The 23,001-nt window shown below is 37.7% G+C and overlaps 1 protein-coding gene across 1 annotated transcript; it reads right to left on the bottom strand.

The window, feature by feature from the left end:
• Positions 1 to 6,221: 6,221 nt before the first annotated feature.
• Positions 6,222 to 14,793, bottom strand: SLC10A2 (solute carrier family 10 member 2). The gene is made up of 6 exons (XM_039730446.1): positions 14,271 to 14,793; positions 11,122 to 11,240; positions 9,900 to 9,988; positions 7,647 to 7,822; positions 6,915 to 7,072; positions 6,222 to 6,643 (listed from the first exon to the last, which is right to left on the bottom strand). Exons 1-6 carry the CDS (start codon positions 14,690 to 14,692, stop codon positions 6,519 to 6,521), a joined length of 1,089 nt encoding a protein of 362 aa, XP_039586380.1. The 5' UTR covers positions 14,693 to 14,793; the 3' UTR covers positions 6,222 to 6,518.
• Positions 14,794 to 23,001: the final 8,208 nt, after the last annotated feature.

Genomic DNA, 23,001 nt, shown 5'->3' with positions numbered 1-23,001 from the left:
TCCACACCTCCCAGCTCATGCAGCTGAACCCCCTACATATTTTGTAGCACCATCGTGGAGGATATGTTCTCTTCAATTGCAAACTAGTCTGACCATATTCCAGTGGATATCCAAATATCCTTTGTGATTTTGATATTGTAAACAGTCTGGCTGTTTTATATTTTCTGACTGCGCCAGGTTTTAATTTGTGTATGTAATGGTTTCTGTGAAAGATTTCTGAAAAATACAACAGAACAGGTGAATTGGTATAGAATAGAGAGAAAGCAATCTATGTGATGACTGGTTCCTCTATAGACAGCTAGATATGTCTTCATAAAATAATTTTACCTGAATTTTCTCCTTTCCCCCTATCATTGCATTGTTCATTTTGATATAGACTGTTTTATCCTTCTACTTAGATGTTATTTCCCTTTCAATAGGAAAAATATTTGAAAGCAGCTTATGTTTTTCCTTGGATTTAATGTTTACTGGAGATGACTACACAAACAAACACAAGAACCTCAGATCTTCAGTTAACTTGGCAATGACACAAGTAGGTGCTTTAGAAAAGGGTGTAAGAGGTATGGACACATATGTCTGCAGCTTCCAGCAAATGATTATTAAAGGCTGTCCTATGATCTTTACCTTGAGCATCATATTAAATTTCTAGCAATGAGTTTACAGTCCATAAATCAGTCTTTTTTTTCACGTTTTACTTAAGCCCATTTTTTAGATATTGTGCATTAATTTTATAATTTTTTTTAGCAATCATTGACTATCTTAAACCTGAAATATATGTTCTTCTAAGAAAGCTGTATGTTTTGTCTGTTTCCTCAGTAGGTGCACTTTTATGGAAAATTGTCCCATACTAGCTGTGGTTTGTTTTATGAGTTCAGGGTATATTTTTAAAGAGAAAACCTTTTGTAGAAAGAATTTGTGCTTTACCTACAGCAGATTTACTGCTGACATTAGAAACACATCACCAGCACAACCTGTAACCCTGACATTTTCATTAATCCCCTGCAGTTAATTCCACTTGTGGGGAATTAATTGTACCATCAAATTATTTAATCAGGGCCTTACCATCTCAATATGACCTCCTCACTTCTAGTTTGAATTCAGATGGGGGAAAGCATATTTAAAAACTGTGATGAAATCTCCCAAATGAGTAATACTTGAACTCATTGCAGAAGAAGGAGACAGAAGGTCTGCAGTCATATTTGAAAGAATGTATCAAATTACCTTAATGATACCTGATCAGCAGACCTAATCAGTATATCTGAAGCAATTAAGTTACATCTATAAGATATGAAGCAACGTTAAATTTGTGTGAGTAGAAACACTGGGTGTGTAATTGCTAATATTTCTCTTAGCCGGGAATAATAGTAGTGAATGAGAAATGGTGCATGAACCTTGTGTGCTCTAAGGGAAATTAACTGGGTTCTGTTTGCCTGGAACAGAAACCTTTTCATATCAATATCTAGGATATGTAGTAAACAGGAAGTGAACTTAAAGCAGCTGATCCACTCCCTTGCTGGTCAACAAGAGGTTTCTTCAGTGTTGAGCTTTCCCTTCACTTTCTTTGGAGTTTTAAAGTATTTGCTGTGATTGTAAAAGATTTCTCAACTGGTAGTTAGAAAGGCAAAAGTTCATTCCCCATGGCTGAATCCCCAAATAATTGAAGTCCCAAAAGATGATGCATGTCCTTTATTTCAATTTAATATTTCTAAAACTTCATGTTCTCCTAAATCCAAATTACTACTACCAAGATAGTAGGCTGATTTATAGTCTTTTGAGAGAAACTGGTAATTGATTGAATCATTTTACATTAAGTCTATTACGAGCAAGTAGATATATCACTAATACTTTTTTGTATGCACTTTATTTACACAGACACAGGTTAGAATAACCTCACTGAATTTTATTTCTAGACCTTTCCAAGTTCCATGTAATTCTAGGGGGAGATGGAAGGCTGGGAGAAATCTCTTAAGAAAATATACTTTTTGTGAGTTCTTAGAGGCAGCTGAAAGTAACACTTTTGTTGTTTGTTTTTGTAAATTCAGAAATATTTTACAATATATCACAAGGGCCTTCTTATAGTCTTACAATTATGCCATGTGATGACCTTTCATCTGACTGTGTAAGAATTCATATATATCATGGGAAACCCTGCAAATATGGATGAATTACAAGTCACAAGGTGGATTCGGCTAATTGAACAAGTGTGTGATGCCATTTTAGTTGCTGTAGGGCTGTGGTAGATGCAGGCAGGACACAGGACTTACAGAATACTTGTGATTTCCTGGACTGGCAATGGATATCCAGGCAGGACAACCCAGGGCATCTCATATCGCACTAGGCTCTGTGTTCAGGCAACTGAATTTTGTGCTTGATTATGCACAATGTCTTTGTCTCCTTCCAGAATTCTCCTTCTCCTAAATCAGATGTCTGAAGAGTATGATGGCTTGTTCTCCAGAGATATCTATCTTTGTCTGTTGACAGTACTGACTGTTTCTTTCCAGGGAAGGATGAAGGTTGATACTGGAAAAATATTTGTAGATGGCTAAATTTAATTGAAATTAAAGGGAGAGGGTGATATAATTCCACAGCACATATCTAGTAATGAAAACAAATTAAGACTTCTTCAGAACCTTTAATTACCCATATTCTACAATTCCAGTTTGAAGATTGGCAGATATCCTGGCAAGTAAAATTTATTTTTATATTTGATATTTTAAGTTAATTTAGCATTTAACTGAGATGTTATGGAGCAGAATAAATATTTCTTACGAGATAGAAGCAGAAATTTACTTCTACTGCCCTTCATTCTGGCTTGAAAGATCCAGTCAGGCCTGGCTGGTTATCATTTGGTTGCGGAACTGTTACACTATCCTTGCTTTAATTCTGGATGTAAGCAAGCAATAAAATTAATGTGTGGAGAGCAGATTCTGGTCAGATACCAAGAAGTGAAAGTCTGTATCCTGGGAACTCGGGAATATTGATTATTCTTTTAGATTTGCATCAAGTGTGCAGTATGCTAATTGGTTGGACCACAAAAAAATGAGCTAATTTCTCTTTTCTGTGGCTGACAAAAATTACATTGACTGGCAGATATTATAAAAGCAGGTTTTAAACATCAAAACCTTTCTAGTTTGTGTGGCAGTTTCAGTTCAGCTGGGTAGAAACACCAATTAAGTGTAGCAGTTTTGGTTCACCAATCTGAGTTTCCCAGCTAATGCACCAATTAATGTAGTGGGTCTAGCTCTGGACAAACTCCAGTGCACCCACTAGAATTATTTACTAATTTTCTCCTGCAAGATAAGGATTAGAATGAGAGAAAAGCAGGCTCAAAACTTTGAAGGGTGTAAAAAACACTTTATTAACAGAACTAAGAGAAAAATAATAAGAAATCAGAATAGACCTTCAGAACACTTCTGCTGCCCCCAACTCCTCTTTCTTTTCCCACTGACAATGAAAAGAGACAAAATTCGGTATTTTTAGTCAGTTTACCACTTCTTAAATAATCTTTCTTCAGTTCACTTAAGGAGAGGAGTCTCTCCGGCAATGTCATGGAGACTTTTCCACAAGAAACTGATATCTCGTGGTTTTAATTTTCACGAATAGCAGCTACCCAGATATCTGCAATTGTGAAGTCCCTCCCATGGTTTGGTAGTCTTCCCAAACTACCACCATGGGTCATTTCAGCTTATTGGTGTGGACATGAATGACTAACTAAAAGTAAACTTGCAGTGGTAGCCTAGAACCTGTACAACTTCTTCAGAGTGGAAAATTCCTGATTGCCAGTACATGTAAGAGTTAATTAAGATGGGCATTTATTAGCCTGAACAATGTTGCATGATTATTTTAAGTTGCACAAGCTGCAGTATCCCATCCACAGGTTGTTCCCATATATAGAAGATTGCTTAAAAAGCAGTAGTGACTCAGTAATACTGCCTTTCATTGACAGGATTTTCATACTGTGGAATGTGAGGAGGTGACACTGAGCAGATTAAACAAGCTGATCTCAGCAGTCCAGGGTTTTCCATTTGACAATACCTGGTTTTGATGATAACTGCAAGGTTGGAGGCCACCAGACCCCTGCAACTGAACAGCCATATCCCAGCATTTATAGATCTATGTATACCCAAACATCTTTTTGGATACCTCTGGGGAGATGACACATCTGCCCCAATGGTTCCTTACACTACTGTGAGATAGCCCACCCCAGCTCCACAAGTGATCTGGTACTGGTGCTGTCCAGACTTCACTTCTACAGCTGGAGATTTAGAAGAAAACATTCAAGATCAGGGACGATGGGGCTTTGTGCAAGCTGATCTAGTTGAAGGTGTCCCTGCTCATTGCAGGAAGGTTGGACTAGATGACATTGCCAGGTCCTTTCCAACCCAAACTGTTCTATGCTTCTGGGATTATTAAACATATCCATTTGGCCCATAACATGAGATGTTTTTGTTACATCTCAAAGCTATAAACTCTGTCTGCATGTTCAGTTTCGGTCTCAATTCTTTTCACCTTAAATTACTCCAGTGGGCAAAATTATAAACAGTTTCTCACTTTATTTAGTTCAATGTTTATGCAGTTGTGTTAAATACACACACAGACACACACACAGAGTATAACCAAGACAAACTATTATTCTTCAATACATTTTCAAGATCTGCTTGAAATATACACTGAAACATTGAAATTCAGCAAGCATGGAGGAAGAGTAGCAGCTTTTTGTGTAAGAAAGACATGATCCTAACTAAGTTCCACTGTCCATTGTTTGATGGCTGCAGGAGTGAGACAATAACCATTTTAGTACAGATGTTACAAATAACAGCTTATCCTTTTCATGTGTTATTTCACAATTTATGATTTCTCCATAACAGTCTTTGCCACATTGTTTTGTTTAATCTTTGTTCTATAAGACACAGAACACCTTGTGTACTAACACCCACTCAGTGTTGAACTCCTCCTTGGAAGTTACGATCATTCTGATCTCCCTGCCAAAAGTAAAGCAGCTTCAAACCTCACAGAACTCAGGAACATTTTGAGACCCTTTCCCTAACACACGGTCAACAACAATAATTTATTCTTTGTTTAGTACTGGGCAGCAGTGGACCAGTGCATATTTCTGCAGCAGTGGAAAGCTGCACATACGGAACTTAAATTCCACAAGTTGTATTTGTAAAAAACCCACCAAATTAACTCACCATACCTTGGAAGGTCCATTTGAATATGATAGAAAGGTATATTGTTTCCATGAGCTGATAGTTGGTTCACTCTTGAATTTTTTGTCAGCCAGCCTCTCTGCAGTTCCCTGGATATTTTCTTTACGTAACAGCTACAGGACCAATATTACTGAATGTTTCCTTAAAAAATTACAGCTGCAAGGAGTGTACTGCACTGTTTCTCTTAGAATTGTACTTATTTTCTCCACAAAATTAGGAGAGATTTCCACATGAACTCTTGAATTTTCAGAAACAAGCTATATATAATGTATGTGTACATCCAATTATTTCTATTCATGGTTGATATAAATAAAACTTTCAAATTGTCAACTATACAAATGTCTACATGTCATAGACCTCTGGCAGGTTCAAATTTATTTAGTTCATAAAATATCAAAAATATATAACTCTTTCCAAGCACTGCTGTCTCATGTTAAGATTGGTAGAAGCAGTCCTGGATGAATTAGGGGCATTTTTTTGTTCCATTTTCAAATGCTTTCTTTTCAGTGCAGAAGCTGATAATTTCTTACACTTCCAGAATCTCTGCTTGCCCCTTTGTATACAGCTGTCACTGCTGTCACTAAAATTGCTCAAGGCTTAAGACCTCACCTTTGTCTCTCTGTTCCTGTTTCCAGCACCTAAAAGACCCGGACTGAAGATGTAAAGCTGTTACATTCTATTACTTTCTATTACTTTGGGAAAAATAATGGAGTCATAAGGTGCCTTGCACTTGCTAAAATTATAGCTTTAGAATAAATTAATGCTTCAAGCAATTAATAGAGTGCTTTAGTCTGCCCAGACTGACCTAAATGAAACTTTTATTTCATTATTGGCTTGGTCTAATTTCATGCTTGATTCATATTCAGCCTTACCAGATCTTCCATATCAACTCCTGTTTCTGCTCAGACACTTTCAGAAGATTTCCTTTTGTTTTGTGTGGGGCTGAGACTAGCAGATGGATTTGCAGGATAATGGCCTGGACTTGGTATTGCAGATATAGGCATCTTTTTAGCAATAGCCCACCTTTACTCTGCTTTTTGTTAAATAATCCATAATAATAAAAAGTAAAAGAATACATAATTTAGGGAATTATCTTCAAAACCAGATTCTGCAATTGTGGCAAAAACCATGTTAAAAATCAAAGTAGATCTTTCTTAAGTTAATAATTTTAAAGTCTCGCTATACAATGTTAGCAGAACTTCTTTTGTTTAATATTTCCATGAAAAAAACCAGCATGTGAAAAAAAAAAGTTTTAAATAAACCATATAATCTGTTTTTTCCACAGCTGGTGGAAACAGATGTAATTGTCTATTTCATCTCTTCTGATACGAATCCTCCATTTATTTTAGCACTTGATTTTGAATCCTCTTTTTCTGCTGTTTTCTCAACATCTGTCTTTGTTTTGACATGGTGTCTTCTGTAGAGACGGTAGCCTGAGGATCAATATATGGACAGTATTAAATAAAAGAATTATAAAAATTGCCTGAAAAAGATCCTGTAGTAAAATATATCCATGCAACATTTCTTTCCTTATATTGCTAAAATATTTCAACATGGCCAGAAAGTTTTTTTACAACTATGCTTTGATTTTGAAATCCACTTGATTATTTTTATCCCTTCTTGTTTTCTCAATATATGTGAAAAGTTATACTGGTTATAATAATGATAATTATGGTGTTATAATATAAAATTACTATACTTTACCTCCTAAAATTAGTAGTGCAAACAACAGCTGGAAAATGCTGTAGATGAGTGGAAAAGTAAACATCAGTTCAAGTTGTTCAGGAGTGAATGAGAGCTGTACTATAGTGGAACATAGCTGAGTGTTTTGCATTCCTGTTTCCAGAGACACTGTACGACACCTAAAGGGAATAATACATAGACAGTTGGGAAATAGCATCCAGAGGGTCCTTATGCTTTTTATTAATCTGGATAAGCAAAAAATGTAAAGGGTAACTAAGACAATTGTTTCCTTCAGCTACATAGTCAGCAAAACACTCCACCTATAGCTGATACCACCAATTATTGGCAGTTCAGCAGCTGTAGAAGACTGTGAATCACCTTCAAGGCACATATGTGGCACTCAATGTCTCCCTCTCTTGCAGTGATGTTCTAAATTGTAGACTGCTGCATCTACATGAGAGGTTTTACTGCAGTTCCAAACCACTTACAAGTCAGGTCTGTTTCACTTGCTCGAAGTGCAAGACATTGGCACACAAAGGGAAAACATATGAAGGGTTGGAGGAACTGCTGTAGTCAGAATTTGTAAGTAAATGAATGTGCAAAAGAAAAGTTTTTTCTGCACATAGTATGACAAAAAGCAGGCTTAGTGAATGAGTGACTCTGTAACATAACTAATGTTTAGGGAGCATTCTCAGCATTAATTAATTGCTAAATAAAAAATTTTTACATGGTTGAATAAAGGCTATGCATTACCTGTTCCAAGACAGACCAGCTAGACGAGCCAGAAAGAATCCTAAAGTATAGCCAGCTGCTGGAAATATGGTGCCAATGATCCATAATTTTGGTGTGATAATCCAGGAGCCTTTGTACAGTATTCCCCCAACGACAGCAATGACCACGATGAGCACTGCTCCCACAATGGAACCCACCTGTGAAGCAAAAGAAGAGGGACTGAGTCAGAATCACAAAGTACTGCACAAATGAGACCTCAAGGAAATTTAATGGCAACGAGCGTGGTGTCAAACATGAGCCACTGAAATGTCATGTTAAATACAAAACCTAATGTTTACAGCAATACTATTCAAAGCAGGCAGAGAGATGAGATAGTTGCCATTTTAACAAACAGGAGATGTATGATGTACTTCAAGGTGCGACTACAGCTCTAGATCAAGGCACAGCTGTAATAGGTATCTATAGCAGATATCTGTAAAATCAGTCTTTTGAAGCCTTGACTATAATTGTACTTAGGGCTGGAGATTAAATATAATTTCACAGATTCAATATAAGTTAGGAATAGTGCACACATTAGAAAAATTTCCCCAGAGCTGTTGAGAAACTGACAGCCCAGTAGGTAGAATACTGCATTTTCCTCCCCACCTTGGTGAATCACACTCTGAGAGTTAGTACAGTGTGTGCTAATTAGACACTAGACTGCTAGTGAGCTAGTGCTAAAATATTTGCCAAGTGCAGGGGTAAGTCTTTAATGAGGCTAAAAATTTATGCTTGAAAACTGGTTATGAGCTTGAGCCCTTCCACATAGACCTAAGCACTGCAGTTGATCTTATTTCCTGTGACTGAATGTACTGAAATCTCTACCACTGGTTGCCTAAAAACTTGTAACTCACTCTTTTCAATACCCAAGTGGAATGTCTGTCATTATAGCCTAAGTTGCCAAGGATCTCAGAGACAGATTTCTTAGTGTAAGCTTACGAGAATCTATTCCTCAGCTAAAACATGTATTGCCATTGAAGTGGTTTCATCAGTCTTTGGCTGAAGCGTTTTTAAGATCACTGAGTGAACAAGTGCTTTTGTTTGGCTGAGCTATTAAGCACATGCACTTTGGAAGAAGAAACATGGTCTGGCCATGACAAGCTCTTCTTTCACCTGGCACACTGTCTTTGTTCTCTTGTCTGAATTTCTCACTATATAGGCCTTAATCTGACAGCTATGGCTCAATCTTCACTTGATGCTTCGTTGTCCTACACAAAGCAAACTCTCAAGGCTGTGGGTTGCTCACCCACTCAGTAAGAAGGAATGAAATAGGGCTTTGCTGAGAGATCAAGTAGAGTTTCTTTACATGTGAGAACAAGTTCATGCTTTCCCCTCAACTTATTAAATAGAAAGATGTGAATGCATTTAAAAATGCAACATGATAACCTAGCAGTTTAATAAAAATGGATTGACTTTAAAAGACCTTACTTGTGCTCTATGCTGTCTGAGCCAATAGCAAAGAAGTGATAACAAATATAGGTAGAAAAACAAGTGACCAGACTAGTTTTCTTTAAAAAAATTTAGATAATATATTTGTTAACTAAGAATGGTTAGCAATGTCCAAGAATTCTCAGCATATCTGAAAATCTCTTTAAACCTAAACCAAATGTACAGAATGATTAATTTGCTAGATGTGGCTTAATTATCATTATTATTTTGATGAGAACAGTTTTTTTTTGCCAAAATACCCATATTTTTTATGCATCTGAAACCATCTTGCAAAGATACATGTATTTTGTGAATAGTTTTTAAGGTTTATATAGGAGTTGGAATATTTTATGTTTATTATTTTTTAATAAAAATTGGCTTCACACTCAAAAATTGGCTCACAAAAAAACAGGAAACTCTCTTAAAAGGAGAAAAGCATTTTGATCCAGAATGATTTTATTTTTTATTATTTTGCAGAGAAAAACTGCTTTCCGTTGACCTGAATGATATTCCTTCCAATTTCAGTTTACATTATATACTGAACTCAATTACTAACATAGTTGCAGCCAAAGACAAAAGTTGGTTCTTTAGATAATGATGGTTGCTAATAATGCATGCAACTCATGCATGTTTGTGCAGGGAAAAAGCAATACATTTCCACAGCACCTCATTTGTTTTCTGCTGAAAACTTTCCAGGTCTTATGAAGTCAGATACTAATACTATGAATAGCAATGTACTGCTTCAGTGGTCCCACTGATTCCATAATTTGTCCATAATTGCTAATACTTCAGCCTTATACATCGTACCTTAAGTATGATTTTCGCTTTACTAGGCCATTTGTGGTTGACAAATATTCCAAACGAAACAGGAATTACAAGAGCTACCAGAGAAAGTCCTGTAAAAAAAAGAAAAGAGAAGTCAAGACCCTGTATGGTGCATGAGCTCACCACAGGACAGACACCATGACGAGTGCCTGCTGGCCTGGAGCAGCCTTTCAGGGGATGTTTCTGGTGTGCACACCCTGGAGCACGCACACACACTCTACCGCACCTGCCCATTTGCTTTTCTATAAACTCTGTTATCTTTGGCAGCCTGTTGAAGTAATTGCCATTCTGCTGAGCTACATGCTCATTCACCTGCATCAGAAAGGCAGACAGAAATCTGAGTGTGCTAATCATCACTATCCTGTGATGTGAGTAGCTATATTAAATGTTCATTTTGTTTGCAGGTGTTTCACTACTGTACCATATCAGCAACCAGTTTAGAGCTTCTTTTGTTTTGGCCTTCCCCCTCCAGTATTTATTTTGAAAGCACAAGCAACGTATTGGATTTTTGTTTTTCCCCAAGGACAATGGGAAGTGAAGTTGAAGAATGTGAAAGTGATTCTGCTGGCTTTTAAGATTAGCACAACATGAAACTGCACTTGATAAGCACTAGGGCCACAGCTCTGCAAAGCACTGGAGCATGTATTTCTGAATACTTTAACTATTTTCTCTTTGTAGCTGGATAAGATTTTTGACAGGAAGTCAAATGAAGCCACTCCTGGCAGTGTAGATTGCAAGTTTTCAATGACACTCAGCAGCTTTAATCACTTGCTTAATTATCCACGTGTGATTAAGTATTTTGCCAGATTACAGCCTCAGCATTTAGCACTTTGCAGGATTGTGTCTTAAAGCTGTTATAAACACTTTCATCCAGAAGAAGCAGCTATTCTTATATGAATTATTTTATATTCTTATCCCACTACCACATAGGTCTCAAAGCCATTTGGAAAGAAAAACATGCACAATCTTGTCATAATTATATGTACAATATTTATAACGGCTTCAAGTCTTTCTTTGGCAGAGCTGTGGATGATGTGAAGTGATTTTTGGAGTCTAATGCCCGTGGAGTTTATTAAAAAGTAGAAAGAGGAATTTTTTAAAAAATCTGAGGTAATTTCTTCCTGACTGCAGGGTGATGGTATAGAGGTGGTTGTCCCTGAATGGAGGACAGAGAGAAGGGAAAGTGCTGTTTTTCTGGACTCACCAATGCTGTTATAGGGGAGTACAATTGCATCAGCATCAGTCCACATTTTGGTGTAAATAAAGAGACAAAGTGGCATCATTCCCATTGCAAGAAGCGTGGAGCAAGTTGTCATGCTGATGCTGCAAAGAAATTGGTTACAGTGACAGTTCATCTCATGGTAGCCCATAGTCTTTCTCATTTTCTTATTACCATTTCACACCTTGTGAAAGGCTGTGCAAGAAATGTTGCTGGCTACAGACAATTTATCAGGTTAGAGAAAAGCTAAATGCAAGGAATGGTTTCTGATGAAAAGAAAATAACATGAAAAATCAAGGTGTTCTGCAGCCACAGAACCATAAATTTTGGTACAAAGGAGGCAGTCAGGCAGGTGGTCAGCAGAAAGGTCTGTTGGCAAATATGTCTCCATGCTGCCTGTCTGGCTGGTTTCAGAGAGGATGGCAAGCAGGGAACAGGGACAGAGATCAAATGGAGCTTTCCATTATACCAGCCGTTCCAGAGTGTTAAAATTTCACTCTGAAACCAATAGCATAGAAATTCATTTCATTGTCTATGATATGTGATATAATAAAATTCCCTTTTCTGGCTTGTTTTGCTCTAGGCCAAAAAGTAAGTGCTAAGAATTGTTCAGTGAGGCTTGGCATAAATATTTTTACTGCATTTTGCAAAGATATTTCTGTTTTATGTTTTACAAAAAGATGCATTCTGCTACAGGAATGAAGAAATAAGAAAAGGCAAAACACCTAAAATAAGGAGGAAACTCCTTATTTTAAGGAGTTGGAATTAGAATACAGTGGATAAAATTATGCATGCAAATATAATTTTTCTTGTATAAAAATAGTGAGAAAGGGTTCTAGTTAAGAGATTTTGGAAGCTTTCTTCTGAGCCTCACTTCAGATTTCTCTTTATTGTTGCTTGTCCTCAGAAAAGGGACTAGTGATCCTGGTCCACAAACTGATCAGATCCAGAGAAATCTAGACAAATGAATGCAGAAACTACAGGACTATCTGCATTCATTTTGTTTCCAGTCACTCTCTGCTTCAGAGTCATTGAATAGGATTCTGCAGGGGCCTCTGGCAAAAGAGTTCCTATAGAAGTGTCCTACAGAGAAAAAGAGTTACAGTCTACAATTAAGGTTTGATGAAGTCCCAAATGGAAAAAAAACCCAATAAAAACAAAACAAAACAAAACACCTCATGTTTCCTACCTCTGTATTTCCTGTATCTTTATACTGTCCCTGAATGTACCTCCTCCAAAGTCTGGCCATCCTCTAACCCGAATCCCTTTTTCACAGAAGCAGTTGTTTTTGTGAAATATCAAAAAATATCTCCATGGTCAAGAATTAGAGGATATCAGCTGGGCGTGATTTACTAATAAAGACGTGTAACATCACACTTCACCTGACTATGATTATAGTGCTAATTATAAAACTAATTCCTTCTCTGACTTGTGGTCTATTTGCACAGAGAAGTTTTGAATCAGAAGTATAGACAATGACTTTAGGTTGTAATGTATAATCATAAAATATTACAGTAAAAACCAAAACATTGTCTGATATGATGGACAGGTTTCTATAATATTGTGGTGGCTCCAGAAACGGCATCCAAACAACTTCTGATGTTATTCTTCTATTGAGAGGAGAAGATGCTTGCCTTGTCTGTAAGGTAGAGGTGTTTACCCAAAGAATAACTTTTTAAAAGAATTTTCAATTAACTTCACCCTTTGTCAGCATCATGGAATAGAAATCCTCTTCATGTTTATAGCATTACAAATTTGGATTTTTACCACTGATTTCATTGGAGCAACTCTGAACATACAGAGCTGACTAAACATAGTTTGGCTCACTTTATTCTTTCAGGGAGAGATTAGAAAAAAATTTCAGCCTTGTATTCAATATCTTCTCATCTGTGATTTCTTAGACCGGTATTAATTGAAATTAAGAGTCTTATAATTCTTAATATCATAAATTTTCCCTCTACAATGAGGAAATCATGGATTAGCAGAGCCAATCTCATTTATAATTTGTAAACTGGTTTTTTTACATTGACACCTGTATGTGACAGATAATTCAATATTTTCAAAGGATGGAAAAAAGTGTTGTACTGAAGCTACAAATATTAACATTCTTAGACTATTTACTCTAGTTCCACATCTTTCTTACTTCTACTATTTATCCATTTCTAGTTAAGACTGTCATGTGATAAACTGGGCAAATGATCCAATTCATTTTACTCTGTAGGAAAGAGAGAAATGATCCTCTTTATTTTAGACCAAAGTAATCAGGACATAAAAATAAAAAGATTACTTGTTTTTATAGGCCCTTAGAATTGATGAACCCCCCCATGGAACTTGCATCAAGGGTAGGGTTCACTTCTCCTGTGTGTTTGATGTCTCAGGCTATGTCAGGTGCCTTACACATCTGTTTCTGAGTTCATAGCACTTTGTCATTGAGACCATCACACTGCCACAAAGGATGGTTTTCACTGCTCCCAATATGCAGAGCTGCCTTAAGTAGTGGTTTCTAGCCTGTAAAATATTTCCTCAGTTTGAAGACTTTGCATAAAGTTCCAGGAGCAGAAAGAATCATCACAAGTACTCATTAGAACTAGTATTAATTGAGAAAAGAAATACCTGTCTTTTTATTGTATAGAACACAAAAGGAGGGAAAATATTTTCCCACAGGAGCTCTTTTCCAAGAAACATTACTTCAGGAAAAGTTGCCTAGCCACTATTTTGTACAGAGGATTCTGGTCCCAAAATCCTATGCTTTTAAAAAATATTTTTACTACTCAAGATCCTGGGAGAAAGAAAAGTAATTTTAACTAGGGCAAAGTTTTCATAATGTATATTATTTTAATTTTCTTCATAGATGGTATTTGCTCTGGGATCTGAAGTTTAACAATAAGGATATTTTCTAATGTAAGCAATTCTGTTGTGATATCTTCCTCATGAATTTCCAAAGAACCAAGGATATTTGCTATTCTGCTTATATTTACGGCAATTACAGTAACTAACCATCTTTACAAAGAGAAACCACCATGACATGTGCCAGGAAGCTAAGAAAAACATCAGACAGATGAGACAATCCTTTTCAATATAAAATTTACAATGTAAAGAGCCACATGAAGTACTTAGAGAATGGCTGCTCTTACCTTAGGTCCATGTCTCCATCCACCCAGTAGGCGATGACATTCGAGGCTGTGCCCCCTGGACAGCATCCCATGATCATCACCACAACAGCTTGAATAGGAAGGACGTTAAAGGCCAAAGAGAGCAAGAAGGCTGTGAGAGGCATAATTCCAAACTGGCAAAGGAAACCCACAAATATACCCCAGGGTCTTTTTATGTGGCCCAAGAAATTCTTAATTTCCACATTGCAGCCCATGGAGAACATCACCAAAGCCAGCATGATTGTTAGAACAGTACTTAAAATTACGCTTAAAGTTTGATTAAAATTATCTTCTGGTAATACACAAGAGGTGCCATTGCAAATAGTAGCATTTGCTGGACAAGCCGTGGAGTTTTCTGCCAAAGAACCAGCATTAAATTGCTGGAAAAGAAAGTTCGTCTGCATTTTGAAATACAGAATTGCTCACTGCATCTGCAGCAAACTTTCAAGCCTACGGTTGTTTGTCAGTGACTTCTTTTAAATGATCCAGGAAGCAATAAAGTGCAATAAATGCTAGAAAAGTCTTACTACTCTTGAAGGGTTTGGCTCAGTGCTGATTCATATAGTTATAAAAGTTGCACTTGTTTGGTACACTGACCATTAATCATTTATTCATATGGTAATGAGGGATTCCACATTAAGAGAACAGCTGTGTTAATATTTAAGGGTGTAAAGGAGGCTTGTAGTGCTGCTAAGCCCGTGAAATGAGAATCACAGGAGGAAAAGAAATTTTAGACTTCATTCTTTGAGTTTCTTGCATGCCTTTGGGAGACCTGCTCATGCATGCAATGTTGCTGGCAGTACAGGGGTCTGTGTGGTGAGTAACCGAGACACAAGAAACCATGAGCAGAATGGTTTCTCACATCCTGAGATATGATTTCAATCTGCAACTCTTGCTAACGGATGCAACATTCAGCACAACACACAGGCTCATTTGAATAACATGGAATATTTCTTTCTGGCAGCATGGAGGTTCAGCATCCTCCTTACACCTTCTACCAGGTGCAGCAGGTGCAGTCACACTTTGATCCTGCTTGGAATGGACGTGGTGGACAGTGAGAGGAGGACAGTGGGGTGGCAAGGGCGGAGGAGGAAGGAGATATATTCTCTGAGTCAAGCAGGGGGAACAGAGAGCAGGGCAGTGAGGCTGGCACAAGACTGTGGAGCCATGGCACCCAGCAAGTTGACCAGGTTGCCTTCCCTGCCACGACACACTCACGATTCGCACCAAGGATGACAGTGCAGGTCACCTTTTCCTACCAGGTGCAGCACAAAGGTTAGGAGACAGGTTTCTTGTGCCTGGCTTTGGTATGGCTTGTTGTGCTCTGTCATCCCCATGGCTCAAAATCAGACTCAAATTTTGAAAAGCATTTAAAGATTTACCCCTCAGGCTCCATGAAAATTTGGAAATTTGGATAGTTTTCAGAGGAAGAATCATAATTTTTCTTCTTTACCTGCACCCAAGCTTTGTGGCAGAAGTATCTTCAAGTGTAGATCTTATACTAAAATCAAGTCTGACATGTAAAGGGCAATAAATGCCCCCCCAATAATCTTTATTTTTCAACACGAAAATATTTTTTACTAGCCATAATTTTCTTCAGCAAGCAAGACTCTCACTGGAAGACTCAGCACTTTATGCCTAACATCAATGTGTGAAATGATAGGAATTATAGGAGTTGCTTTTTTTTTTTTAAACTTTAAACCTTGAATTGTGTAGGGGGAGCTGACTGCCTTAGAAAGGATTTCCCAGCATGCTCAGATGGCACCTGCTTTTTTACAAAGGGGTCAGCTACATGGCTGCATCTCCAAAGTCACTGCTGGGTGCCTGATGGGATAATGTCAGAGTAGCTTTATCCTCCCAGGCAGCTGGCAACTCCTACCCTGTGATTAGTGCCACATCTGTGTGACTAGGATATGTCTAACAGAACAACAACGAAGGTAATAAGGAGTAGATGAAAGGAAAAGAAAGCCATAAGATCTCAGTTTGGCAGAAAAACTTATTCTCCTTTTTATGTTTGCTTTCAAATGGAATGTTTTAGGAGATTTTACTCTTCAATCCAAATCTTTTAAAGGTCTAGTAAGGTTTTTAAACCCATATTAATAATGCTGTATTAATATTTTCTATAAAACCTCTATCAGAGTCTTGATTTGCACTTGAACTTGCCTCTTGTTGAAACTAAAAGTTTTTTACAACTGTCTTGAAATCTCCAGCAAACCTTGGGGCTGGGGACAACTTTCTTAGTCCTGTAAATGTCTGGTATGCTGTGGAAACCCAGAGTGAGTAGTTTGGGAGAGGAAGTGAAGCTGAGAGTGGCTGTTTCTCAGCAGAGCCTCATGCAGGGGCTTTCTTTTACCTCCTCTGTCTCCTTGCAGACCCTTTGTCTGGGTGCTGCAGGGGTGCTTGATGCTGCATCCCCAGAGACAGCACAGATGAAATGTCCCTGGTTTGGGTCTCCAGCCTTTGCTAAGGGACTAGACTGTGCAGTCATCATTTTGGAGTTTGATTTCTGGGAATAGCGGGGGAGAACTTCATGCTCAGGTTTTGTGCTTAGCTAAGGACAAACACACATCAGCTACTCACCTGTGTGGCTTTGTGGAGCAGCATGTTGTGTAAAATTAACCTCTATTTAACTGCTAGCGTTGCCTTTGTTTTTTCCCCTCTATTTTAAAAGGCATGATTGTGAGTCATTATTTCAGCAGCTAGCTGTATGATCACAAAAATGCTGTCTGGAAACAGAAGAGAGCCCTTCTGAATTCAACTTATTATTAGGCTGACATTGCCACAATATAGCACAGATGGGAATTTCTGTATCAAGCAGTCCTTGCGTGTTAGGGAGCTAAAACCTTATCCAAGACATTGAAATATTTACAGGCACAGTTAAAAAACTTGGCATGTTGCAGGAGGTACAGTATTATTGAGTAGGCAGGTGGATCTCTCAGGAGTGCTGGATTTCAAACATTCCTCTAAGTCTGTTTTGCTTTTTAAAATGTGCTTCTGGGATTTAATCCATTTGCATGGATTAAATGCAGGCTAGCAGGAGACATCCTCAAGGAAAGCAGTAATTCAGAGATGGTTTTCAGAGATACTTAGCTGTATGCCTTCTGTTTCACAGCCTGTTTTCCACTCAAGTTATGGTGCTTACCTGGTAAGATGGACTATGTACTGCTCTGTGAACCTAGCTGGCATCTTTTGCCTGGGCATGTTGCACGTGTTAGTCAGGGTGATTTTAAGCATTTGCCATTGACATTCACAGAAGGAAGGAGCAGTGCAGTGAACTTGGTGGCATTTTGGTGATGATTAACATACCCAGACTGATTATTGACACTGGCAGCATACCTCAAAAATGAGAAAAATCAATGCTTAAATAGAGAAATACCAAACTAAGTGTATATTAGCATCACAAACAGCAATACTCTGATTTGTCTTGAATTTTTGCAGTGTTGAGGCTACCAGCTTATTCAAGTGAACTTTGTGTCACTTCAGCAAAAAAATCCAGGTAGGTAGAACTTGTAAGGATCTGTTCCTGTGCTGACAATTAGGTAATTGATTTATCCATTAACTCAGGCAGTTATAAAACAACAATAGCAGTAAGTGCATACAGAACCCTGCATTGGGAGAGGCTATTTAACTGTTTGTCTTTTATGGCTGTCTGGTGCTTATTTCTGAGATGTTTCTCTTAATGAGACTTATGAATCTTGCCTGTCTGCTTAATTCAGACTCTGAGATGCTTCTTAGTATATTTATGTCTTGGTTAGAAGAGTCTTTGCTTTCAGATAATTGATTACCTAAAGTCAATTATCTGCTTTTTACCACCATCTTTAAAAGAGAGACAGCAGCTGTACCTAGTATTGCTGACCTTGTTTATAACTTTAGTATATAGTTCCAGCTATAGATGGAAGATTTTTTTTATTTGTTAAAAGTTTACTACACTGGAAGGTCATAGAAGCTTATAGAAGGCATTAAGAAAAGAAAATCTCCATGCAATAGCAGGAGAGAAAATTACATTAAAATACATCTAGCTTCCTATCAAAGCCTTCTGCAAAGCTAACTTACAGAATCTTTATATTTACATTTTTATATTTCACTGACTGGTGCAGACATCTAGACTCTGCTTGTTAGACTTTTGAGCTGAGTTTCAAAAGAAATATTGGGGGCACAGGCATTGAACTCAGCTGGAAAAAAAAGCCTGATGTGTTACATACTTGGATTACAGGAGAATTTATCTGGCTGCTGTACTCATTCTGAAAGAAGCACCTTGCAATCATGGCTGGATTCCTGCACAGAATAAGTGATTGGCTGGAGGGATATGGTTCTCCTATGATTTCTCAGAACTCTAATTATTGTGCAAGGAGAAATCAATGGTGCTTTTTTCATTTTCTGGACACAATTCAGACTTCCCAATCCAAATCACGTTTTACTGTGCCCATCTTAAATAGTCAAATGTGAGAGTTTTCAGCAGAACATAACAAAAGATCATAGTAGCCACACAAATGCATGGAAGTGGCCTTAGACTTTGCTCTTTTCTGATAGATGTATGAGCAGACAGTAAGGACTGTCTGCTGTGAGACAAACAGCAACAGACTGCCAAAAGCATAAGGTAGCCTTCTGACTGCCAAACTGTAAGAGTGACTTCTGACATTGATTAAAAAAGCTGAAAGTTAGATAATTTCATAACAAATCATGGAAATGAGTCCTGCTACCAGATACAAAAGTGTAAGTTTTTGAATGATTCTATTGGATTGGAATCTCTTAATAAAAGCATGATTTCATGTTCCTCACCAAGGACTGGCTTTGGTCTTTGAGGTTTAACATACCACAGAAATATTTCAGCACCCGTCCTTTTAAAATTTAATTTTAATTAGTAGTATGGCTTAATTGGGATAAATTGCAAAAAACAAAAAATAGATGCATAAATTCTAGATCAAAGGCCTGATTGATTTTAATTAAAGAAAAATAAAATTATTATAGGAATTTTATTTTCCCGAAACTGAAATTGGCTCTGTTAATTTTCATCAGAAGGGAAAACCACTTATACAGTTTCTTCTTTGATGTTGTGTTGGTTTATGACATTTAACTCCTGACTAGTAGTAGGAAACCAGTGTTCTTGCCTGCAGTTCCAATGGCCTTTCCCACCATTTTCAAACTCTAGAACCTGGCTGCACTTTTTAAATTTTTCACTCAGATAATCAATAAATTAATTTTATATTTGATAAATCAAATGTGATAATTTGATATTTTTCTTTTACTGAAATAACAATTATGTAATAATAATTATTATATTATAATATAATAATAAATTATATAATAATATAATAATAATTATAAAATCACCTAATTGTTCTCGCTGTTGTTTTGAGAGATAAAGGTAGAGCAGAGAAAGCAGAGAATTACAGTAGAATACAACTGATAATAAGTGAATAATGCTCATGAATTAATTCACCTGGTAATGGATGGGACATGATTTATCAAGGAATAAAGCATGACAGGAGCAGATTAGTAGATCAAAGCATTTGGTGTTGGGGACTTGAAAATTTCCCTACATGTAATCTGGGTATTTTATTTCAGCACAGTTTAGTCTTCTCTGATTTAGATGTCCCTAACATATGTACTTTGAAATGGTCTGAAAGATCCATCATGGGTATAAACTCATACATCCCTGGTAGTGGATCACATCTGCAAATGTGATTTTTGGCTTAGTGATAAACCATTTGGCTTAAACTTTTGGTGATAAACTTTTGGCTTAGTGATAAACCATTTGGCTTAAACTTTTGGTGATAAACTTTTGGCTTAGTGATAAACCATTAAACAAAACCAGTTAGCACACCCCAAGACCTCTCTGCTAAACAACCTGGCACATAGTAAATGGGAACAGTTTGGGGATTTATTTCAACATTGCTCTAGTGCTCCAGATTGAAACTACAAAGGGGATGCAGCCTTAGGTTATCCTTGTCATCTGCACTGGGCTGGTTGGTGGGCCATGGGCTGTGGGAGTTGTGTTTCCTAAAGGGATATGGCTGGGGGGATATCCTAGGGGCATTAAAAATACCATTATATACCTACATTTAAATAGCTGAGTCCCAGCCTGGATAGCTGTGCTGAACAAAGTGAATTTTACCTGATGTTCTTGATCTCTGCTGCTGCTAAGTTAAGGCTCATGTGGACAGCTGCACTGGGGATGTTGAAAGACAGGTTTTGTAGAGCACATCCTTTAATGAACACAAACCAAGAAATTTGTGGAGAAGAAGTGTTACTGAGTTCCTGCTTTTAGTTTGCCTAGGAATTTGAAAAGGAACAGAAAGTCAAGCGTCTGGAATTGTTTCAGATAAGTGCTGAGCAGCACTTCAGGGAATGACAAAAAGATGCAAAGGAAAGAAGATGCAAAAGTAAAGCTGTGCAGGTTTTTTGGATTTTGGTTTAGATTTTTAAAATTTGTTTTTGGTTTTGTTTCTTTATTTTGCTCTTTTTCTCCCTATTGTTTAACAGCTGTATTTGCTTTGAATTCAGGCTTTCTTTATGAACACAAACAGATTCATTAACTGACAAGGTTATGCCCCCTTCTCAAAAGAGGCTGATCTCTGTGAACACTACAGAGGCAGTTCCTTAGCATTTATTTTTCTTACTTACAGCCGGGATTTGAACTAAGAACTTCCACAGACCATGTTGGGAGCTGCTGGTCTCAGACTGTCTTCAGGTGAGCACCTTCAGAGGTCTGAGCTGGGACCCATGTATACCATCTCTTTGTTTGGCACCCTAATTACAAGGTACTATTTTCACCTTCTGCAGATTCACAGAAAGTTTTGAGTCATGTAGGAATGCAATTTTCTCATAAATGTCAAAGAACAATCTCTTTATTAAAACTCTCTGGGACAGGTCCACCTGAAGTAAAAGCCAGCAAGATTTAATTAATGCTGGCTCTAAAGCTTTCTGATTGCATATGATGAGGTGTGGTGAGGTGTGAGGAGGGGAATCAGATAATGGCAGCTGTTACAAGTTTAAGATCCTGCTTCTGCTAGATGCTGTGCAGGGCCATAGTGAACGCTGCTTCCCACCACTTCTGTTTTTTTTTTTTTTTTGTTTTTTTTTTTTTTTTTTTTTTTTTTTTTTTTTTTTTTTTTTTTTGAAAATTTTTTTTTTTTTTTGGTAACATTTCTCATTTTTCTTGGACATATGCAATATGCCAGCACTATAGGAACTTCAGAAATGAAGAAAAATAAAAATGCAAAAGAATATCCTTTGCATATATGAATTATATACAATGAGACACTAGTTTTGAAAAGCCAGTCTAAAACTACTGTCCTCTTCTCAGGGAAGAAATGTTATCTGCATGTCCATCTTCTTGACAGAATCTTGATTTGCTTAGGACATCCATCTTTTTTACAGTAGGTTATACTTATTGGGACTGCACAAGGTTTCTAGGACTTTTAAATTTTCAGCTTTGATAAGACAAATTTCAGCATCTTGTTTGGCTGTTTGTTTCCAGGATACTTTTTATCACCAGAAGGCACCATTTTAGAGTTATTTGAGACTTAACTTGATATGTATAAGGTGAAACATGGTGATAAAGCATTCAAGAGAGCTGTATAGGTGCAACTTTATCTGGGAGCTCCTGAATTCTTAGAACTTGGGAAATTTGGGCCACCTTCCTGCATAGCAGAAACTTTAGTGATGCAGTTTTGAAAATTCAGGCAGATGGCTCTCTGCTTGTAGGAGTTGAAAGTAGTGACGATGAAAGTGCCGTGGTTTTGGTGCATTGTAGTGCTGAGGATGACTGGACAGGTACAACCTCTGTGTGACTGTGTCATATAATTGTTCATAGAGGAGTTAAGTTTGGAAAAGACCTCTAAGAAAATCAAGTCCAGCTGTGCCATGGGCTTGTGTAAATGAGGGTATAATTCTTAACTGATGCTTGTATCTATACAGATAGAATAGATGGTAGTATTGAAGTTTCGTTATTTAATAGAACCTTAGTAACATTTTGAGTTTTCAGTAAGCCCTTTGGGTTAACGACACTGAACCTGTGGCCTCTGGGAGCTAGGAGAATCCAGGCTTAGATGCTTGGTGTCCTCATGCAACATCCTTTAAAATGGATGATCTCACAAAAGCAAAGGAGCAGTGTGGGAGTTGTGCACAACAATTGGTCAGAAATGGCAGGGAATAGGTCTGTGACTTGCACCTGATCCCCTTTGTGCTGCCTCTGGAAATACAAAAACTACAAGAGGTTCTAGAGCCCAGGTTCCCTTTTCCCTGAACCCTGCTTGTTCATGACCCCTCTCTATTCTAGTCAATACTTGATTATGTCACATTGTTTCTGTGGGCTGGCTGAGGGAGTGCTGGCCTGGAGCAACCTGCTGGCTGTGCTCAGAGAATTTTGCAGATGGTTTGCCTGGGACTTGGTTAATGCACGCTCACGTCCCTCTGGGCAGAAACAACAATTTTAAATCTGCTACCCCTTCAGCTCACATAAGTTTTTTAACCAGTGGGTGAAAAAAAAAAATAAAAATAAAGCAGAGATGCCAGACACACTTTCTGCATGCTCCTGCACTTTGGCTGTGCTTTCTGCCTGTTGGTAATGTCAGGAGCTGGGGCACAGTCAGGCATAAATGACAGCTCAGAGAAAGCCTCAGGATCTCACCTGGCATCAGGCTCCTGCAGCAGCAACCTGTTAGCACAGGACCCACAGCTCTTCTTGAAGCTTGCAAGTACAGATATCTGC

Source organism: Passer montanus, unplaced genomic scaffold (genome assembly GCF_014805655.1).
Source record: "Passer montanus isolate IOZ18808 unplaced genomic scaffold, ASM1480565v1 scaffold72, whole genome shotgun sequence".
Lineage (NCBI taxonomy): Eukaryota > Metazoa > Chordata > Aves > Passeriformes > Passeridae > Passer > Passer montanus.
Note: the sequence above shows the minus strand (reverse complement) of the source record. Positions and strands in the feature narration are given on the sequence as shown.

Bases quoted from the DNA above. Each gene is read 5' to 3' on its own strand.
- SLC10A2 (XM_039730446.1), bottom strand. From the start codon at position 14,692: ATGCAGACGAACTTTCTTTTCCAGCAATTTAATGCTGGTTCTTTGGCA. The intron at 9,989-11,121 runs GTGAGTCCAGAA...TTTTTTTTACAG, and splicing joins ACTCCCCTATAACAGCATTG to GACTTTCTCTGGTAGCTCTT. The intron at 7,073-7,646 runs GTAATGCATAGC...TATTCCCTTTAG, and splicing joins GCTGGTCTGTCTTGGAACAG to GTGTCGTACAGTGTCTCTGG.